Source organism: Dendropsophus ebraccatus, chromosome 6, assembly GCF_027789765.1.
Source record: "Dendropsophus ebraccatus isolate aDenEbr1 chromosome 6, aDenEbr1.pat, whole genome shotgun sequence".
Taxonomy (NCBI): Eukaryota; Metazoa; Chordata; class Amphibia; order Anura; family Hylidae; genus Dendropsophus; species Dendropsophus ebraccatus.
Genome location: NC_091459.1, coordinates 127,060,228 through 127,082,731, shown reverse-complemented (window position 1 = coordinate 127,082,731; position 22,504 = coordinate 127,060,228). Strand labels below are relative to the sequence as shown.

The following is a 22,504-nucleotide window of genomic DNA, read 5'->3' as shown; positions in this document are numbered from 1 at the left end:
TCATTACCATCTCCTTGGGTATAGGAGAATCACAGGCTTACCTCGTTAGACTCTCTATTAGTTGATCTCACACATAACCCCTTTGTTTCAAATATAGCATATGTTTAGCATAAATCACAGATAATTCGCAAATTGCAACAACGGCTTTGATTTATGCTAAACATATGTTGTGTCCACATGGCATTACGGTGAGCAGCAAGTTCATCCACAAAGAGGCACAAAGCATGGACTGGAAAACAGACAGATGTCTGGATGGGTAACCAACAATGTTTTTTGATTTAGGTAAGATTTCTCCTCACAGAAACTAGGGTCTTATATTAGGTCCTGACCCCAATTTTCCCTCTGGGACACACTTCTTAGTGAATCGGAGCTGAGCCGCGCCTGAACAGGTGTAGATTTCTGCCACAATTTCTGCCAAGCCACGCCTCCTCCCCGCCTTGCCTTGCCCGCCCACCAGGTGAGCGGGGGATACGGCAGGCATACGCCAGTGAGAAAGGAAAAATCGGCACCTTCTCCCTGGTTTACTCCCTGACTGCAGTCTTGCCCCCTAGATCTCCTCTTGAACCAGAGCAAACTCCCCTTGAACATGTTAACTCTTTATTACTCACAGTTTTATTAGCTAGTACACCACCATTTTAACAATATAAATAGCAATATATAATAAAGCAAATCAATGCAGAACATATAAAACAAGCCATGTGTCAAAAACATTCAAGCGCAGGCTGCGCAGGAATCCCAGTGGGACATTACAGTTGTATTCTGATATTACTTTATATTATCTAAATTAAGTACAGCTCTAATTTGGTAACCCAGAAAACACAATCACACTTAACTCTATTAAAAAAAAATGAGGTTAAGGTCTGAATTGGTGTGTACTTGAAGAGTAAAAAGGCAGTACAACAGTTGTCAATACAGTATGGTGGAGATAAAGATAGAAGGTTTTATTGTTTTACCAGATACTAAGCAAACATGGAATGAGGCCGGACATTGAGCTGTTATCAACTAACCTGTATACTACAACTCTTAACTTAGCAAAATTATATATATATATATATATATATATATATATATATATATATATATATTTTTTTTTTTTTTTTTTCAAATACTACATAGGAAAACTCTGCTACACTACATGGCTTGTGCTTTCCCATATTAAAAATAAATAAATATGGCTTTGTACTTAATAGAACAATGCAGCTGTTCACAGGTCACCTGTGGTATGTCCAGCTTTGTTCCAATAAAGTGAATTTGGCAGTATCAAATACAACGTATGGTCTTTTTTTAAAAAAAAAAATCTGTGTTTGTCTAATCTTAATAAGTCTTTCATTTAGGCTTCACACACTGTGACACACTGTCAAAATGCCAGCTGTTATTGTTTTGGCAGCCATGTAATGGCTAATAAAGGCCATTATTTGCCATTAGATGCCAACCTTCCAATGAAAACGGTCATCTTTTTGATGGTGTGTGAAATTAGCCTTAATCTACTGTAGTTCATGTCTTTTAGCTTCAGTAAAGAGGCACATTATAGTGATTAAAACTATCATATCACAGGATTTGGAGACAATTTGTACATGTTTGACATATAAGCACACACCAGGAAGGTTTGAGTTAATTATTTTTCCTCAATCCTCAGTGCCATAAATATGTATTTTATTATATAATTAGGTAGTTTGGGCACTGAAGGCAGGACTACCACCCTCAGTGCACCAATCACCACCATCACTGCAGAGCAGTGCCCCAATATTCATTAGGAGGGGCACGCAGGCTGGGGTAGATTGGTGCACTGGTGCACTGACCTTCTGTGAACCCTACCAGAATTCCCATTGCCAGACCTGACCTACTACCCTTAGCCTGTCCGACATGGTCTGAAGTCCTCCCTCCTGTGAATAATTCTGAGTATTAAGAACCGAGAACAGGTGAGATTTTCCTTTAAAAGATACATTACTATCTAATAGAGTAAAGGTGAGCTAACTGGAGGAGAGGTAAAGATTCTATTATTATTGTCAGTAAAGTCATGTGACAAGCAGCACGTGCTTAGTGTGTGTTTTTATAGCCATAAGGAATGTGCAATATTAAAACCAGGAAAAGAGATGACACATTGTCAAATGATGCAAGAAGCAAGCAGTGTATCACTTTTTGCTATAACTTATGCAATACCCAAATGTGAAGGATTTCATAAACATTACCATAATTACACTCCAATTTTTCTCAGTGGCACAAAGGTAAAAGAAATACATTTTAATATGAACAGAATTTTATTTATTTATTTTTTTTTAAAAAAGGGGACCGCAATGGGATTTTTCTCCACCCTAGAGATGTTAAATAAAGAATTGTCAGGAATCTAAGTACTGACTGGTGAGGGGAGGAATGAGGAAGACACAGACAGTGGAACCTGCACTGATCCTCAACCACTGTCCCTGCATACTGTCCCTGCATCATTGTCAGTCCTAGGCAACTGGGTGCCAGGCCCTTATCTGTAATAGGTGGCACACAAAACATGGACAAGACAGACACACACAAAAGAAGGTTAAGCAAGCCAAGGTCACAATTGGCAGACAGCAGAAGTACAGAGATGTAATCAAGAGGATAGTCAGGTCACAGGCCAAAGGGTTAGGGTGGGTGAAAAACCAGGATAAGCAGAACATAGAGGCCGGGGTCAGATAATGACAAAAAAAAACACAGAAGACGACACAGGGAATACCAGCAAGCTAGGTGACCTAGTCTAATAGCCAGCAAGGTAAAATGGACACTGAAACCTTTTAAAAAGAAATCAGGAACCTGGTCCAAAAGGTGATTGGGCCGACCCCTGATCTGTAGCCGAACACATGTACAACACAAAACCAGGGAACCTGCCAGTCAAAACCCTACAGCAATGGGTTTTGACTGGCAGGTCAACTCGGGCCCTACAACATCCCTAGTTGCTATATATCTGTAATGGCACTGGAGCCGGGAGGCAGGACACACTGCAGTGTGCGGCTACCAGGAAATACCCCTGGGAGTGTGGAGCGGCATTCCAGGTGCCGCAACAGACATCGCTGAACTCTGGTCAGGCATTTCTGTTACAGGAATATATTTTGCATAGTATTACCTTCTTTGTTTATGTGCCACAAGCAATAAAATGAGCAGCCTTAGCATTGATGCTATGTGTATGAATGAGACAAAAGCAAGAACTGTTGCAATAGACAAAAAGACAGTTCAACATGAAGTCCCCAACCAGAGTATACTATACAGGTGACGTCACCAAAAAATTTACATTTTAGCTGGTAAAACCAGTTTATTTCATAAACAGAGAGAAGGACGAGTGACCGGGTGTTATCTCTGCACTGGATGGTAAGTCAATGTGTTCTAAGACTAACAGTGGAGGAATCTATAGAGGAATATAGCCGCGGCAATGTATTGCTGAACTGGGATCAGGGGAGAAACACACTCACAGTGCAGAGGGCAAATCCTCACCTATCAGTCATTTATGGCGTACAATGTCTACATGCCCTATGGCCCAGACTAGGCAAACTATTTATAGTGCTCAGCCCCAAGTTCAAGAAGCATAGAAAAAACATAATATACAACATATACAGCTCATCTGGGCTAAGAGTGCAAGCTTATAGACTGCCAGTAGTAAAGTTCAGTCAATGACAGCTAACAAAAGCCAATTTAGACATAAGAAAAAAATAAAAGTAAACCTAACAGTTTTCCCCCTTAAAGTGGTTATCCAGGATTAAAAAAAAAAAAAAAAATGGGAGCCTTTTTTGAGCACCACTCTGGTACTGACTTAATGTGTGGTATAGCAGCTCAGCTAACAAGAAATTCCTATATGCATAATCCACCAAAAGTGCATCATATTTCAGTAATGCCATATTATATTAGTTCTTTCCATTTGGTTGCATTTAATAGATCGTAGGTTTCTTTTCCTTTCAGAAAGTATATTTCAGTAATCAGATTTTTAGTTAATATATATGTTATTGTACCTCATTTATCCAATACAAATCTGTCCAGGGGACCAATAATGGGTTTTCTGCTGCCTAGGGCAAAATCTAAATTTCTTTCAACCATTATAAAAAAAAACAAAGATAACACATAACAATACCAACAAAGTGTACCGTATACACCCCCCCCCCCCCCCAGTCCTAGAACAGGTTGCCCCCTCCCCTTTGTTGGTTTCTTAATGTCACAGAAGGCGGAGATTGCTCTTGTTAAGAAATTTGGGATAGCAAGGTTGACTTGTGTGGCTGGAGTCATCGTCCGCTGACCTCGTTGAGAATTCAATAAACTATTAATACATTACCTGTCCACGCTCCTGCCTTCTGCTTTCTTCCCGTCACCGTATGCCGCAGCTTCCCTGAGCTGATAGGCTGCTCACAGCCAATCACTGGCCGGGAAAAGAAGGCAGGAGGAGACTGGGAGCATGGAGAGGCAAGCGCACTTTATCGCGGCTTCACACTGGTGAAGTGAGCTTGTGCACAAAACGGACGTCGCTTTAAAAAAATAAAAAAATATATTTGTCATAAAAAAATTTTAAAAAACACCCTCCCTCACCTGTGTGTTCTTCCAGTGTTATCTCCATGTATCTGAGAACTTCAATAAAGTCTGAAGAGAAAGTATGGTGAGTGCCGCCATTCTATCATCTCTTGTACAAGATTGCCATCAATGAACTGTTACTTTATACGCTGAGTACCGCTTTAGTCTCTATTAATTACTCCAGTTTCTAACAAGGTTGTCGCTTGGTAGCGCCCCTGCCGCTCGCTGTGAATACGGTGGTGCTGGTCCCTATTTATTCATTCTTACTGGTTTGAATTTTTTTCTATGTTGCTGCTGAATAACTGAATAAATGTGAAGAACAGCGGGAAACCAAGGAGACCGAGGATTGCAGAATAATTATCTGACGTGTAGGCACTTGTTTGACCTGGATCACCAATGAGCAGCTGCTGACCTTTAGCATCCAGGCATCCTACTCTAAAAGAACTTTAAACAGCAGATAAATAGTATATCAACACATCGATGATAACATCCATTACTGTTACTGTACTGAGGTTCAACTCTGCATTTGACGTCTCAGTCTGTTGCTATATAAGCTGCCTCCTCCACTATTACTTACTGTGGAGTAAGAAGTTCCAGAGATCCAGGCAGGTATGGTGTAAATGTGTGAATAAGGGGCTGAAGTGTGTGGTTTGTCTGTTCAGTATGTGACTATACACCAGGTTAGGGTAAACACACTTTCCGTATGTGCCAGAAGTTTCCTTCTGGCCTCCATCGAGGTGGCATGTGCTGACGTACCTTCTTTATTTACTATACAGTGTAGTAGATTGTGCTTTTATTATACAGATGGCCACCACAAACACTAATAGCATGCAGTGTTTAGTTTTGCATTCTCACCAATTGCAAATATACTGTACGTCACGGCATGGCTATAAAGTGGAAGCCTTTAGTGGTATATGTTGCATGTATATGTTAGGGAACACTCTTATGCTTCTAAAATACAGTAGCTGGTTAGAGAGGCAAGGAAACCTGTCCGTCATAGTGTCTTGCAGTTGAGAGAAGATAAGGTTAAAGGGGATATAATAAATAATAATAATACTCCCCTGTTTAATCCCTGTTGCATCCAGTTGAAATACTGAGTGTTGGGCGCTGAGAACCTATAAATAGGTCCTGAGGACAGAGGAACAGTCAGTCTGCTGAGAGCACAGCCCAACTCTCTGTTGAACATTTCTATGCTGTACTGTAATGCTTCCTCCCCACACAGTGACTCCTGCACATGTTACAGAGCATGCCCACAACAGTTTCCCTGTCTCACACCTGTTTCCTGCAGATGAAATATGATCTCTGAAAATAAAAACGCATATTGTTCATAATTTGTGTTTTTTAGTTTTGATAGTTGCCTTGTCTTCTTAAAAATATTTATATTTTTTGCCCTTTTCTAGGTCATCATGTTGGCAATAGATCCGGTCGCCATTCTTCTGTCTGTCGTTGTCTTCTTATTTATAGTCAATGTTTTCAACAGCAAGAAAAACAAGTACCAACATTTGCCCCGAGGACCTAAACCCTTACCCATTATTGGGAACATGAATGTGATTAATCTATCGAAACCCCATAAATCATTTTTTGAGGTAATTTTCTATCTATCTATCTATCTATCTATCTATCTATCTATCTATCTATCTATCTATCTATCTATCTATCTATCTCCTATCTATCTATCTCCTATCTATCTATCTATCTCCTATCTATCTATCTATCTATCTATCTATCTCCTATCTATCTATCTATCTATCTATCTATCTATCTATCTATCTCCTATCTATCTATCTCCTATCTATCTATCTATCTATCTATCTATCTATCTATCTATCTCCTATCTATCTATCTATCTCCTATCTATCTCCTATCTATCTATCTATCTATCTATCTCCTATCTATCTATCTATCTATCTACTATCTATCTCCTATCTATCTATCTATCTCCTATCTATCTATCTATCTATCTATCTATCTATCTATCTATCTATCTATCTATCTATCTCCTATCTATCTCCTATCTATCTATCTATCTATCTATCTATCTATCTATCTATCTATCTATCTATCTCCTATCTATCTATCTATCTATCTATCTCCTATCTATCTATCTATCTATCTATCTATCTATCTATCTATCTATCTCCTATCTATCTATCTATCTATCTATCTATCTATCTATCTATCATCTATTTACCTGTCAAACTTTAAAACATTACTGGTCCTTGGTCATGGAGTACTGAGGAGGGCATTGACTCTCATAATCAAAACAAATATATTAGTTACAAAGAGCAGGATCAACAATTTGCTTTTAAAGACATATCACATAAATAGGTGCAGGCGGTTAAAAAAAAAAACATTAGTTAAAGGGGTATCTCTCTCTCGCTCTCTCTTAACTAATATATGTAGTATTTATCAATATAAAAACCTTTCACATTCTCTTCTTCATTATGAATTTGTGTATTTTATCATCTTGATGAATGAAACAGATCGGGTAAACAGTATTATGTCATAATTATAAGCGATTATATTGTTATTGGTATCTTTCTGCCTAATGTTGGTATTATATATGCTTTTCTCTAAAATTTTGTATTGAATAATCAAATGTGGATGCGCTACATAGGGTGTCCGGACGTTGCTGGCTTGCGGCCTGGTGTGAGTGGGAGTCTCATGGGACATGTGGCGTTTACCAGCGATGTAGCGTGAAGACCGGACTCTTTTGTATTTTTGCATATTCCAACTTGTATTTACAGTGAAAAAAGCAACAAAGAAATATTCTTATGAAAAAAAACCCTTTCACATTCACACATTCATTTAGAAAATGTGCCTCCTTCTCCTGATATGTTTCCATTTCTCTCCCATGGTCTAAGTTTCTGACCACCACTCAGCTCTAAAGGCAGTGGTCTGGCTGCTGTAAATATAACTATAATGTGGTTGTATATAGACAAAAAATAAATGAATAAATAAAATGTCTGACCCCAGACTTCTTTAATATAAAATGTTTTAGTCTCTGCTGTAGAATAACTATTGGATAGTTAATAAGTTCCGACTTTTATTTGGCTTTTAGTTATCCAAGAAGTTTGGCCCGATATTCAGTGTCCAGATTGGCCAAACAAAGTTGGTTATCCTGTGTGGTTATGAGATGGTGAAAGACGCTCTCATGAACTATGGGGAAGAATTTTCCGGTAGACCGGATGAACCTATCACCCAAATAACTGCTGCTGGATATGGTAAATATTTCTCAGCTACTTAATTGTACTTAAATGGGCCAATATAAAATTTTCTGACAACTCAGTTCTTGGGTATATATTGGACTATTGGATATCTTGGTTTATGGGGGAAAAGTTTACAGAACCAGAACCAGAAGTTTTGTTACACAGTGGGGTCACCAAGGTGGTTTATGGGATTTCCTCTTCCTCTTCTTATCAGTATTTGCTGAATTTTGTTACAGTATTTCCGCCTATGCCCATGTTCGCATGGCGTATTGGACCAGCCGTTCCGTGAACTGGCCGGGTCACAGAATGGCCGGTCTCTGCAAAGATCATCCCAGATTATCTTTACGGCTGCAGAGTTCTGATGCGGGCGCAACGGCACACGCCCACATCAGAACTTCCCATAGCACACTGTGAAGCAAGCAACCGCTCGCTCCACAGTGTGAACTGACATGGTTTTCTACGGCCGCTATTCAATGAATAGCGGCTGTAGAAAACTGACATGTCAGTTCTTTGCGGCGCCGCTTGGGATCCCGTTCGGAGCGTATACTTTGTGTATGCGCTCCGGCTGGGATCCCATAGAAGAACATGCAGCGTACGGCCGTACTTTTACGCTGTGTGAACATTGCCTATAGCTAAATGCATGCATCTTTATATAGTTCTATGTACATTTATAAATCCCTATGAAAAGATTGCCCTATAGTGGGAGATGTTAATGCTCAGACTATGTAATGTAAAATCAAGCTTTAGAAACAAGCATAATTAAAGGGTTATGGACCATGATGAAAGCACTTAGCTTGTGCATCCCCCATGTGCATGCTGTATCCAATAAATATGTACATGGCTGGACAAACTGTTAAGGATTAGGGAGAATCAGAGAGGAGCTTAGTGCTTGGGCAAAATCTTGGAGGCCTTTGTGTGCGGTATGAACAAGTCGGGAGTGCCAAAAGAGGTCATTGGAGGATCTAAGATTGCGTGAGGGACAGAAGTGGAATCTACAAAAAATGTTCACACAAGTCCTAGAGAAAAATGAGGAAATGATTTAATATCATCCATTATAGTTTTCTCATGAACTTCTTTAGGTCTTCTGGAGCTCATTTTGGTCAATAATTTACCCAAAACCAGGAGTGGGTACAAAGTGAACGGGGGTGGGGGGGGGACGAAAATGTGTGATCAAAGTGGTCATAGTAAAGATTAAGGATCACCATTGTAGAATATGGGGGCAGCATTAGATATGATTCTTTACAGTATGTCTGTATTCTAATCTTGAACGTACTTACTTTTTCCAGGTGTTCTCTTTTCTCATGGAGATAACTGGAAAGTAATGAGGAAATTCACTCTATCCACATTACGAGATTTTGGGATGGGAAAGAAGACCATAGAAAATAAGATTGCTGAAGAATGTGAACATTTGATTCAGGCAATAAGATCTTATGGAGGTAAGGTCATCATATATTCTATCAAAGGTAAAAAGGAATAAGAAAAAAACTTAGGGGGGGATGTATTAAACTAGTGTAAAGTAGAATTGTCTTAGTCGCCCCTAGCAACCAATCAGATTCCACTTTTCTTTTTTTTCTATTTCAAATATTTTATTGGGTTTTGAAATAAAACCAACATACTTTTAGTGCAGTCAAAAAAGAAAACCTCAGGTTTCGGGAAAGTGGACAAAAAGTGCTTAACTTGTAAAAATTAGTAAAAGTCCTTTGTGAGCAGCGGGGAATTCAGATGCAGGCGCACACTGATGCACCCGCATCCAAATTCAGCGGCAGTGAAGAACATCCGGCCGGTACTGCAGTACCATCTGGGATGATCTTCTCTGACACCAGCCGTTTCGTGACCAAGCCAGTGTCTTACTACGTGGGAACATGGCCTAAAAATGTTTGCTGATTGGTATTGGAGCTATACACTGATACCAGAGTAAATTGTACATCATTGATCAAACGTAACAGTATCACAAAACGACCGGTATCATCAATTATTTCTTTCGTGACCGTAAAGGCCAAGGTGTCCTTAATAGCTATAGAAACTCCTGCTTCCTTTTTTTGAGCTGATGAAGAAAAAAATATGCGTGAACCTCTTATGTCTACGTCTGCTAGTATCATGGGCTTTTAAATGTGTCTTCTGGATAGAGAGGATATCCGTTTGTGAATGCATCGCTTCCTTCCAAAGCTAATTTTTCTTAGAAGGGAAGTTAAGCCCCTAAGCATTAACAGAAGTAACAGAAAAAAACATATTGAGACATATAAATATAATGCTGTAGTACTGGTAAGAAAGGCCAAGGCCTTCAGCATGAGGGCGACAGGTAAAATACTCAATTCCAATTGGCTAGCAATCGTGGGACATAGAAAACAACACATAAACAAGGTGAACCAAATAACATAAACATATCACAAAAGATAAGGATACCTAAAAGAGGAGTAAGGATTTCTTCTTTCAAGTGGGAGAATCGGGTTGAGATACCGGACATTTGCGTGCCACCATTGAAAAGTAGACCATACCGTCAGTCCCTGCATCTTTAGTACTTAGGTAAGGAGGAAAGAACATCATACTAAGTGGTCTTGGAGTTCAAAGGATGCCAGAGTCCTTGAACCAAGGCTTTCAGGTGGAACGTCTCTTATTCTCAATGAATCAAAGTGGACGGATCTAAACGGAAGTTATTTCCGTTCACATCCGTTTGCAAGTTAACAGTTTTCATCAGTTTTTTCACTGAGCATGCGTAGAAGAAGGAAGAAAGATAAGAAGAAAAATAAACTGATAGAAAAACGGATGCTGACTGATGCAAACTGATGTACAAAAGTCAGGGTTTTTTTTTATCCAAAATACAATCATTAAAAAAAGATTAATATTTAGCAATCAGTTTGCATCAGTCTGCTCATCAGTTTATGCTCATCCGTTCAATTAATATGGACGGATCCGTTAGAAGAAAAAAAAAAAAAAACACTAGTGTGGCCGAGCCCTTAAAGGGATCTTGCTATCTCATTTAGTATAACCCAACTATAGGATAACAGATAACAATATGATCAGTAAGGTCCTCAGTGAGCATGAGAACAGGAGGAAAACTGTGTCCAGAATGAATGGTGTGCAGTTTTCTTTACCATACAGTAAAAGGCAGAGAACAGCAGCATAAGGAGGAACTGAAGCCAGTAAAGGGCTGCTGTGTCCACAGGGCAGAGCATTTTATGGACAATACACAGCACAGTACTCACTAGTATTACATATACTGTAGATTGCAAGAATTGAGAACAAAGAATTTGACTGCTTCCTTCTTGAACGGACCTCCTGTTTCATTACAAAGTTAAACAGAGAGGTGGGGTTCCCACTAGGGATGGTCCGAACCAAGTTCGGTTCGGGTTCGTACGAACCCGAACCCTCGGTAATGATTCCCGCTGTCTACCCGCTCCGTGCAGCGGGCGGATCCAGTGGGAGGACCGCCTGGAAAAATGAGATACAGCCATAGCCATAGGCTGTATCCCAGTTTTCCAAACGGTCCTCCCACTGTATCCGCCCGCTGCACGGAGCGGGCAGACAGCGGGAATCCGATGCCGAGCGTTCGGGTTTATCCTCGGTGGGTTCGGACCATCCCTAGTTCCCACTTAATGTCCAGTTTTAATTTCCAGGACACCTCCTTTTACTGCTCTAAAAACCCACAAGCAATTATGATCAGTAAAATTTTGACATCTGTACAATCTAATAGACAGTCATAACAAGTTAGATGCTCCTACGGTAGTAGGAGGGTTAGCGACCACCTTTGGTGAAAACTAGTGGCGTCAACATCCTTTCCGTGTTGCTTAGAACAATTTCTCTGAATCTCTGCAATATTTCAATCTTGATCACAATATCATTTTATTTCAGGAAAACCCTTTGATAACCAGGCCATTATAAACACTGCTGTAGCCAACATAATCGTGTCCATACTGTTGGATCATAGATTTGAATACGATGACCCCAAAGTACTGAAGCTTATGAATTTGATTAACGAAAATATCAGGATCATGGAAAGTCCTATGGTCAAGGTAAGTTTCTCCAAATATGATATTAGATTTGCAGCTGGTCGTGCACTAAAATGCTCGAGTACTCGTTACTCCAGTCAATCTCAAGTAGCGAGCCCCGTTAAAGTCAATGGGAGACTCGAATATTTAACTAGGTGCCCCCTGCTCAGCAGAGGGGAGGGTGTCCAGTTCACCTGAAACTCTTAAGAAAATGTTTGAAACACTAAGGAAATGCAAAGGGAACAGCAGGGGGAAATTACATGGATGCATCTTATGCTGCGTTTACACGGAGGGATAATTCGCCCGATCGTACAATTAACGATTTTGAAATAATGATTTGTTTTTGATAACGATCAACGTTTAGACGGAACAATATATTGTATGGAAAAATTGTATTGCGATCGCTTAAGCCTATCTCGCACATAGGTAAAATCGGTGAATGACTGTTTACACGGAACGATCTGCAAATTTTTTGCGAGGGACGATTTAAGAACATGTTGTAAGATCAAAATGAACGATTCTCGCTTGACATTTGATCGTTTGCTGCGTTTACATTATTATGGTTCAAATTGAATCGTTGTGCAAATTTGAACGATAATCGTTCCGTGTAAACACAGCATAGGAGTCCCAGATCAACTGAACCACTTGTCCATACAGGCTAAGACCATCTTGCTCCATATCTCTGAAGATGATCATCTGATCATGAGTATCAGCATACCCAGCATACCCACCAACCTATTACAGCGACATGCTTGCATTGGTTTCATCCTAATCCCTAGTTTGTTGCTTGCTTACCTGTTATTTATTGGATTGTATAGGTTATATAAGATTGATTTGAAGAAGTCCAGCAAATTTTTTTATTAAAGTATTGTATTGCCCCCCCCCAAAGTTATACAAATCACCAATATACACTTATTATGGGAAATGCACATAAAGTGGCAGGGGGATACTGAGGGACACAGGGCACTGGAGGGACACTGAGCATCCCTCTGCCATCATCCTCTCCAGCAGCCACAGCCCGCACAGCTCTGGGAGTCGGGGCGTGACATCACCATGTTATCCAGGAAGTGACATCTCCGTGTTATCCAGGAAGTGACATCACCATGTTATCCAGGAAGTGAAGCCTTGATGCAGTAGTAAGTGCAGGGAAAAAAGCACTTAATAAGCATTTCCCGTAATAAGTGAATATTGGTGATTTGTATAACTTTTGGGGGGGCAATACAATACTTTAATTAAAAAAATTGCCGGACTTTAATGTTTGCCTAGATATTGATAGTATATTGTATTAACAACCATGTGTTTATATGAAGCTGTATAACAGTTATCCCACTCTCATCGGCTGGCTGCCTGGGAGCCATAGAAAACTGGCTAAAAACATCAGAGAAATGAAAGACTTTGTGATGGCCACATTCGTGTATCAGGGAAAAGAATTTGATGTAAACAATCAGAGGAGTTTTATTGACGCTTTCCTGGCTAAGCAACAAGAGGTAAATGTAACATTGTGGTGTTGCAGGACCATGCACACGTAATTTTCTATAAAATGGCTACATACAGTATAGCACTTATGGCTGTGAATGGAGAGGGATGACGCCATATTTCTTAAGTGGACATCTGCTAAGGAGTTACTCTAGAACACTCTCTGTAATTCATCCAACCTACCCGACATGTTTTTATTGAGTTGCGCCTTAATCAGGGGTTCATATATACATTAGACAATAGTCAAAAGTGCATTGAGAAGCAGATGAGACAAGAATAATCTTGTCCAAAGAATAAATTATCAGTTTTGGTCTGTATCGTTAAGTGGTAATAACCACAAATACTCTTTTTTATTAATAAGGGAAAGACTGAATCTGAGTTATATTTTCATAACAAAAACTTAAGCACATTGATGACCGACCTGTTTGCCGCTGGGATGGAGACCACCTCAACTACTCTGCGGTGGGGATTACTATTGATGATGAAATATCCTGAAGTACAAAGTAAGAAAAAAAATCTGATTCCTAAAAAAGACATTTTTTAATTTAATAAATAAATGCATTATGTTTTTTTATTTATTTATTGTTGTTTTAACACATTCATTTTTCTTTTGTTTCCTGGCAGCCCATAAGGTAAGATGAAACCAGTATTAACTAATCCACTTTAATGGTGCGTTCACACCTACAGGATCTGCAGCTGATTTTCTGCAGCAGATTTCATTTAAATAACTGAACACAGCATCAAATCTGCTGCAGATCTGCTGCAGATCCTGTAAGTGTGAACGCACACTAAGGGTACATTCACATTTACTGAGTTTACAGCAGATTTCAGGCTGAAAGTTCTGCAGTGTAATCTGCTAAAATACTCTGTAGTGTCTTTGCCTATGGCTCTACATTCTCGCATCAAATTTTCAGTGCGCTGCACGAATGCAGCCACTGCCACTTGACCCACCAGCTGCCAAATACTTGTCTTCTTACAAAAAAAAATATATGATTGATAAGAGGACTTGATAACAAGAACAAAACTCTATGGCATAACAATACTACATTTATTTAATATTTTTTAAAGTTTTTTTTTAACTATTATTCATATTCAATTTTTTTTTGTGGTACCATAAAGGGCACCGCAGTTACCCCAGACTCCAGAATAATGCAAAATGATATATCTATGGTTCCATCAGAAAAATAATTCTTATTTTGTACTTTGAGTTGTTCATTTACAAAAGTTGCAATTTAGAGTATTGTTGAATATCTAATGTAGTTTTGCATTGTAGGTTAAGAACTTTAAAAAAAAATATATCTTCTTTATATTAAACAGGAAAAGTTCAAAATGAGATTGAAAATGTTATTGGATCTGCTCAACCACTAGCGGAGCATAGGAAACAAATGCCATATACTGATGCCGTCATTCATGAAATCCAAAGATTTGGGGATATCTTACCTGGAAACCTCCCGCATGCAGCAATTAGAGACACAACCTTCAGGGGCTATTTTATTCCAAAGGTGATGAGAAATAGAGTACTTTTTTAGATAGCATGTCCAAATGATCCAACTATGTAGTAATTACCCTACATAGGGGTATCAGCAAACAAATGTTATTTATTCAGCTGTAATTCATGATAGAGCCAAATGTTTCATATCCCTACAGCACCTCCACTGGAGAAATAAAGCATTGCATGTTTTGCATAAAGAATAATGGGTGATAGGTGTAATGCACTTAAGTGAGAGATACTCTTTGTAGCTACTTCTTTTGAAATCTATTTACCTTCACACTTACACTATACTTTATTTCAGGGCACACTTGTTATCCCAGTCTTGCACTCTGTGCTTAAGGATGCAACCTGCTTTGAGAAGCCAGAAGAATTTTATCCAGAACACTTTCTTGATTTACAAGGAAATTTTAAAACTAACAAGGCCTTCATACCATTCTCGCTAGGTAAGAGGGATAGAGAGAGATTAAAGGAGTACTCCAGGCACCCCCTGTAAAATCTAGACTACTCACACACTGGGGGATGGTTACTGGCTTCCTCTCTGTCATATTTCTTCCCCCTCTGGCTGCCCCCGGCACTGTTCTCTGTTGCTGCTGATTACATATCCAGCTTCCTGTTTGGACCAGGGTCTGTGTGCTGCATATTCCTACAGTCCCCATAATGCCTTGTTCCCCTGGCCTGCCTCTGTAAACCTCCCACCTCCTCCTCCCACCCACAAACATGCCCACAACCCGCCCTCCATCCCTAGCTCCTCTATTCCCCGCCTCCCTCCATTTATTCCCCTCTCACTGCACAGCTTAGTCCCCTACACAAGCAGTAATGGTAAATACTGACAACCCAGCCCCCTTATTTGGGTGTCTAGTGAATAAAAACTGCAGCCACCATTGTCTACTTGGCATGATGCTGAGGGCTGTGGTTGTGCAACTTAGAGTTGCACAGCTTGAAAAATTACTACCAGCATCTTGTCCAAGAGACAATGATGGTGGTAGTAGTTCTGGAAGCTCTGCAACGCCAGCTTACACACATACAACCCCCACCATCATGCCATGCTGATACTTGATGATGGTTATTGTGCTTATGAAGCAGGGGAGACCTCAGACACCAGATTCAGCTATAACACATAGTCCAGCAGCTGACAGCAAGCAGCAACATATTTCAGGAGCTTGAACTTGGCCAGGATCTTCCAGGGAGCATTGAAACAAACCCTTTCAGCTCCAGGAAGATGTTGCTGCTTGCTGTCAGCTGCTGGACTATGAGTTAGAGCTGAATCTGGTGTCCGAGGTCTCCTCTACTTCTCAGTCACTCTGGAGGAGAATCCTGTAGCATCAGACACCAGTGATCTCCTAGCAGGCATCTGGCATTGAAAGGGTGCCAATTGCCTCCTATTAGATCTGTGACATCTGATGCTGCAGGCAGCTGCAGATCTCCAGGATGACTGAGAAGCAGAGGAGACTGAGATCGTGCAGAGGAGGGAGCCCGACAGATAATATAGTATGTATTGTAAAACTGGGTGGGCAGAGGAGGAGTGGGGCGGGCAGAGGAGGAGTAGGGCGGGCAGAGGAGGAGTGGGGTGGGCAGAGGAGGAGTGGGGCGGGCAGAGGAGGAGTGGGGCAGGCAGAGGAGAAGTGGGGCGGGCAGAGGAGGAGTGGGGCGTGCAGAGGAGAAGTGGGGCGGGCAGAGGAGGAGTGGGGAAGGCAGAGGAGTAGTGGGGCGGGCAGAGGATGTGCTGAGGGGCGGGTTTCCCTGTGACAGAGAGGAAATACATCACGTCTCAATATGGCACCTGTGGAACAGCACTGAGACGTGATGTGTTTCCTTCTTCCTGAACTACAGAACTTCCTGTGGGACTTTGATTCTTTGAAAAACGGGTAACATTACAGCTGTCCTAATGAGTGTAAATGGCAATGTAATATAACTTTCCTTTGTAAGTGCAGTGTTAAGTTATGTAATTGGCCTGGAGTACCCCTTTAACATCCAGCTAATATAGACAAAATTCTCTTTTTAGTACAAAATATGGAATAATACTGTAATATATATTGTTTTCTTTTAATGTATTGCTTTTGTTGTATTGTTAAGGATGCATATCCTCCCTGGTAAAGGAGCAAGGACTCCTGTGTCTGTGCTTACTGAGCAGCCGGTTGCAGAATGCCCAGCCCATAACATAGCACAGGAAGCCTCCTACCTGAAGGTCGGCTTTGCTCTTGCTTAACATATAGTTTGCAAACACCCAGCATCCTATCTGATCAGCTGTACGTAACTCACACTACACAGTGAATAGGGCCAGAGGCGTTTTTTTGTCCATTGTGTGACCTGTAACTGCAGCTAAGGGGTTGCAGGATGAAGAACCTTCCTGATCACTTCTATTAATAAGGGTTGACTTTTCAGGTGGTGCTTGGGACCCCATTTAACAATACCAGCCTGCTACCACCCAGTCCAGGAGTGGTACTCTTGTACCACTGTCGTGCTGGGTAGTAGGGTAATAATGTGAGGTTTAGGTATAGTTATTTTTTGGACTAACACTGAGCCCAGGCTTAGTAATGGATGCCATTTGTCATATGTCTTCCACAATTAAGCCTGTAAAGTAAATTTAAAAAAATAAAAACACCCCCATATCCTTCATTGACCATTTGTATTAAAAAGAAAAATCTGCTGGTAACGTAGTCCATCAAATCTGAAGTGGTCCTCAGGATACTAATATCTGAGCAACAAAATAAAAAGAGACACAAAAAAAGGCAGGAGCAGAATACCTATCATTTTGACAAATATTCTGCTTCTTGCAGAATGCAGCATCTGTACAGATAGCTGCTTATAGCCTGGCCCCCAAAGGATTTGTGAGGATGCTTAGAATTCCCACTTAACCACTTAATGACCAAGAGCATAAATGTACACCCTTGCGTCATTAAGGACGTTTAGAGGGGAGCCCCGCAACGACCCCGCTCTGAACCACCGCGATCCCGGGCGCTATCTGCAGCCCGGAACTGCGTCTATTAGTGGGTATGGCCGACCGCCATGCTGGCCCCCGGTGGTCTAGTCCCCCCCCCCCCCGGCGACGTGATTGCGGAGGAGCGATCCCCGCACCGTAATGGCTCTGATCACGGCTCGGCATTCTATTGCTTTCGGCAATAGAACACTGATCTCATGGATTTATGCAGTATATCTATACTCCATATATCTCAATGAGAGATTAGTGTAGTTATACTAGGAGTCCCCCAGGGGGAATAACCCTGACCCCAGATGAATAACCCTTACCCCAGGGGGACTGCTAGTATATGTGTAAAAAAAATAATAATAAAAAAATTATTAATGAAAAAAAATCCCCTCCCCTAATCCCCTAACTACCCTAATAAAAGTTTAAATCACCCCCCCCCCTTTCCCCATTTTATAAAGAAATAAAATAAATAAACATGTTTGGTATCTCCGCGTGCGTAATTGCCCCAAATATGAATTTATCTAATTCCTGATCCCTCACAGTAAATAGCGTAAGCGCAAAAAAATTCCAAAGTGTTAAATTTAACATTTTTGGTCGAATCAAATCCTGAAAAATTGTAATAAAAAGTGATCAAAAAGTTACATATGCGCAATCAAAATACTGATAGAAAGTACACATAGACCAAAGGATAAAAGCGCTATAAGCATGGTAATAGAGCAATTTTAAGGAACATGTATTTTTTTTTAAAAAAAAGGTTTGAATTTTTTAAAAGTCATCAAAAAAAATAAAAGTTATACAAGTTACATATCGTTGTAATCATAACAACCTGTACATGTATACAAAGTCAGTTTTACCCTAGAGCAAACAGCGTAAGCACAAAAAAAGTTTTTTTCAATCTTACTACACATTAAAAAATTTTTCTGTTTTAGGCTGGGTTCACACTACGTATATTTCAGTCAGTATTGTGGTCCTCATATTGCAACCAAAACCAGGAGTGGATTGAAAACACAGAAAGGCTCTGTTCACACAATGGTGAAATTGAGTGGATGACCGCCATATAACAGTAAATAACTGCCATTATTTCAATACAACGGACGTTGTTTTAAAATAACAGCAAATATTTGCCATTAAATGGCGGCCATCCACTCAATTTCAACATTGTGTGAACAGAGCCTTTCTGTGTTTTCAATCCACTCCTGGTTTTGGTTGCAATATGAGGACCACAATACTGACTGAAATATACGTAGTGTGAACCCAGCCTAACAGTGTACTTTATGTAAAAATTAAGCATGTCATTGGTTAGTGGCGCAAAAAATAAGGGCTCATGTGGGTCTCTAGGTGAAAAAATGCAAGGGCTATGGCCTTTTAAGCACAAGAAGGAAAAAACAAAATGGAAATTGAAATGGAAATGTCCGGTCTTTAAGTGGTTAACCTGTTGGGGCCATACTGAATATTCTTGTCCCCAGGAGGTTATTTTAGGGTGATATGTATTATAACTTAGTCCCTTAGGGCCAGAATGAACAATCTTGCCCTCAAGGGGTTAAGTGGGGATGCTTGAACTTATGCATCACCACTTAACGCCTTGGGAGCGTCAATGTGCTCTGTTGGGGGGGGGGTTATATGTACCATCCTGGTTTCCCGAAGTGAAGTCTTCTATCTTCTCTTCCTTATTTACAATGACCCAATCAGCTGATTGGTTGAGCGGAGACTCTGGGCCCCCTATACCTACTCCTCTGTTAGTGATTTTTAAAGGCTGACCTTTATACTGAATCTATTTTATCCAGGAAAGAGAAGTTGTGCTGGAGAAAACTTGGCAAAAATGGAGCTTTTTCTGTTCTTCACCACCCTGCTCCAGAACTTCACATTCCAGGCCCCACCAGGCGCAAAGCTGGACCTCACTCCTGCCGTGGGGTTCACTAATGCCCCATTGCCCCATGAAATCTGTGCAATCCCTCGCAGATGAGGTGTTTCTACTGCTACAAAGCCTAGGTCTTGTTATCCTGTTGAGTTGCAGAAATAATTTTTTTTTTATTATCTTGTAGATATATTGAATAATGTAAATTATGTGTATAATAAAGATTTTTGACTGTGTAATTGAAGAAACAAAAAATATTATATTTTAGATGACAGTCCCAAATTTTGAATGAGATTTTGTAATTTTACTTCTTTTCAAAAATCTCATGTCTGTCAGTACTTATCAGATGCTGCATGTCCTGCAGGAAATGGTAAATTCTTTGTAGTCTGACACAGTGCTCTCTACTGCCACCTCTCTTACAGGAACTGTCCTGAGGTTTTGCTACTACTCTGTGTAGTTTGTGACATGGACAGAGATGGCAGCAGAGAGCACTGTGTCAGACTGGAAAGAATACACTACTTCCTGCAGGACATACAGCAGCTGATAAGTACTTGAATACTGTTTTTTTTTTTTTTTTTCTTTTTCTAAATAAAAGTAATTTACAAATCTGTTTAACTTTATGAAACTTTTTCTCCTTAAATCACATGCACTGGAATTAATGTCTTTTGCTACTTGTTTTACATTAATTGATCTGCCTGGGGGAGATTCATCGACTGGTGTGTTTTACATGTTGCTGTAGGTGTCTGTCTGTCTGTCTGTCTGTCTGTCTATCTAATCTATCTATCTATCTATCTATCTATCTATCTATCTATCTATCTATCTATCTATCTATCCTTTTCATTTGTCATCCAGTCACCAAAGATAGATAGATAGCTATATCGCAATACATTCCACGGCACTCCGGATATTCGTTGAATTAGTGAAAAAAGTTTATTCCATCAAAGTAAAATAAACAAGTGCAGCACAGCAAACACAATTCGTGTGACGTTTCGACGGTCTCAGCATAGTCCTTATCAAGCATGATAAACCTTTTTCACAAATTCAAAGAATATCTGGAGTGCCATGGAATATATTGAGATAAAGCTATTCGAGTCCTTGGTCATGACTCATCCAGAGGCACCAGGCTATCACTGCTTGCTATTGGAGTGCTGCTCCGTGATTATCTTGTGCTAGATAGATAGATAGATTTTTTATTTATTTTTTAGTAAATTTGAGTTTATTTGAAGACTGTTTTTTTGAACACAACAGAGTAAGGCCACGTTGACATGGCGTATAACACCAGCCATTCTGTGACCCGGCCGTATCACAGAACGGCTGGTGTTACTGAAGATCATCCTGGCCGATATTGCGGTACCGGCCAGTTGATCTTAATTTCTGCTGAATTCGTATGTGGGTACAATCCAAATAATAGAAAATAATGTTAATCCGGGATGGGATGCATCAAAAGAGGTATAGATGCTAAAGATGAGAACATAGTTTTGCCTCTTTATAAATCAATGGTCAGACCACATATGGAATACTGTGTACAGTTTTGGGCACCGGTATATAAGAAGGACACAGCTGAACTGGGTGCAGAGGAGGGCAACAAAAGTCATTAAGGGAATGGGTGGGTTACAGTACCAAGACAGGTTATCAAGCTTGGGGTTATTTACACTAGAAAAAAGACGTCTTAGGGGCGATCTGATCACAATGTACAAATATATGAATGGACAGTACAGAGATCTTTGTAGTGGTCTTTTTACTCCTAGGTCTGTAACCATGACAAGGGGGCATCCTCTACGTCTAGAGGAAAGAAGATTTCATCATCAGCATCAACGCGGGTTCTTTACTGTACAAGCGGTAAGACTGTGGAGCTCTCTGCCACATGATGTTGTCATGGCCGATTCATTAAATAAGTTCAAGGGAGGCCTGGATGCTTTTCTTGAACAATATAATATTACAAGTTATGGGCATTAGGTTTCCGGTTATACGTTGATCCAGGGATTGTTCTGGTCGGGAGGGAGTTTTCTCCCTGTGATGGGGCAATTGTCATCTGCCTCATAGGGGTTTTTGCCTTCCCCTGGATTAACACAGTAGGATTTCCCTAGGTTGAACCTGATGGACTCTTGTCTTCTTTCAAACTTATTTACTATGTTACTATGTTACTATGATACTGTAGTATCGGTCGGGTGAACATGTCAAACAGCAGCCGTTGTTAATACAGTGTGTGAACATAGCCTAAAACTGCATGGGAACAGCACAGAGAATAAAGATAAGAGACATACCTGGATCCTAGATTAGTCTAACCTGTTGATAGTTCTCCTTTAACCCCTAGACAACCCATGATGTAACTGTATGTCATGGCGTCACTAGGGGAGTTCAGAGGGGGGTTGAGTGGCGACCCCGCTCTGAACCGACGCAATCCCAGCTGCTATCTGTAGCTCGCCACCGAGGCAATTAGCGGGCACATTCCAATCGCCGTGCCCTCTAATTAGCCATTTAAATGCAGCTGTCAAAGTAGACAGCTGCATTTAAATGTCTGTTTTCCCCCGGGATTGCGCACCGCTATCATGGAGGAGTGGTCCCTGCATCTGAGCCAGCTGGGGGTCTGCGACGTAATGGCACTGATTCTAGCACGGCGATATTGTTCCTGGCTGCAGCAGCTGAAAGCAATAGATAACCAATCTCATTGATCTATGCAGTATATCTATACTGCATAGATCTCAATGAGAGATCAATGTAGTTGTACTAGAAGTCCACTAAGGGGACTTAAAAATCCCCTCCCCTAATAAAAGTCTGAATAACCCCCTTTTTCCTATTTTAATAATAAAAATAAATAAATAGACATATTTGGTATTGTTCTGTGCGTATTCGCCCGAACTACTAAATTATAACATTCCTGATCTCACACATGTACAGAACATGACTGCTGTGGTCAGTTACTTGGAAACACCTCCACACTTTTCAAAAGCCTGTAAAGAATATGAATCAGACAAAATCAGGAACTGATGCAACATACAGCAAGGCAGTTCACCACAAAAACTTTACTACCAGTAAAACCAG

At 40.4% G+C, this 22,504-nt stretch overlaps 1 protein-coding gene across 1 annotated transcript; it reads left to right on the top strand.

Annotated features, from left to right (window-relative positions):
• The first annotated feature begins 5,924 nt into the window (after positions 1–5,924).
• On the top strand, positions 5,925–19,580 carry LOC138795077 (cytochrome P450 2K6-like). The gene is made up of 9 exons (XM_069974030.1): positions 5,925–6,104; positions 7,580–7,742; positions 9,014–9,163; positions 11,577–11,737; positions 13,024–13,200; positions 13,551–13,692; positions 14,507–14,691; positions 14,983–15,124; positions 19,392–19,580. Exons 1-9 carry the CDS (start codon positions 5,925–5,927, stop codon positions 19,568–19,570), a joined length of 1,479 nt encoding a protein of 492 aa, XP_069830131.1. The 3' UTR covers positions 19,571–19,580.
• Positions 19,581–22,504: the final 2,924 nt, after the last annotated feature.

What these genes read in the sequence shown, in the direction of transcription:
- LOC138795077 (XM_069974030.1), top strand. Translation starts at nt 5,925, where the DNA reads ATGTTGGCAATAGATCCGGTCGCCATTCTTCTGTCTGTCGTTGTCTTC. An exon ending in GAAATATCCTGAAGTACAAA is followed by an intron (nt 13,693 to 14,506) that starts GTAAGAAAAAAA and finishes TATATTAAACAG; the next exon opens with GAAAAGTTCAAAATGAGATT. An exon ending in CTTCATACCATTCTCGCTAG is followed by an intron (nt 15,125 to 19,391) that starts GTAAGAGGGATA and finishes TATTTTATCCAG; the next exon opens with GAAAGAGAAGTTGTGCTGGA.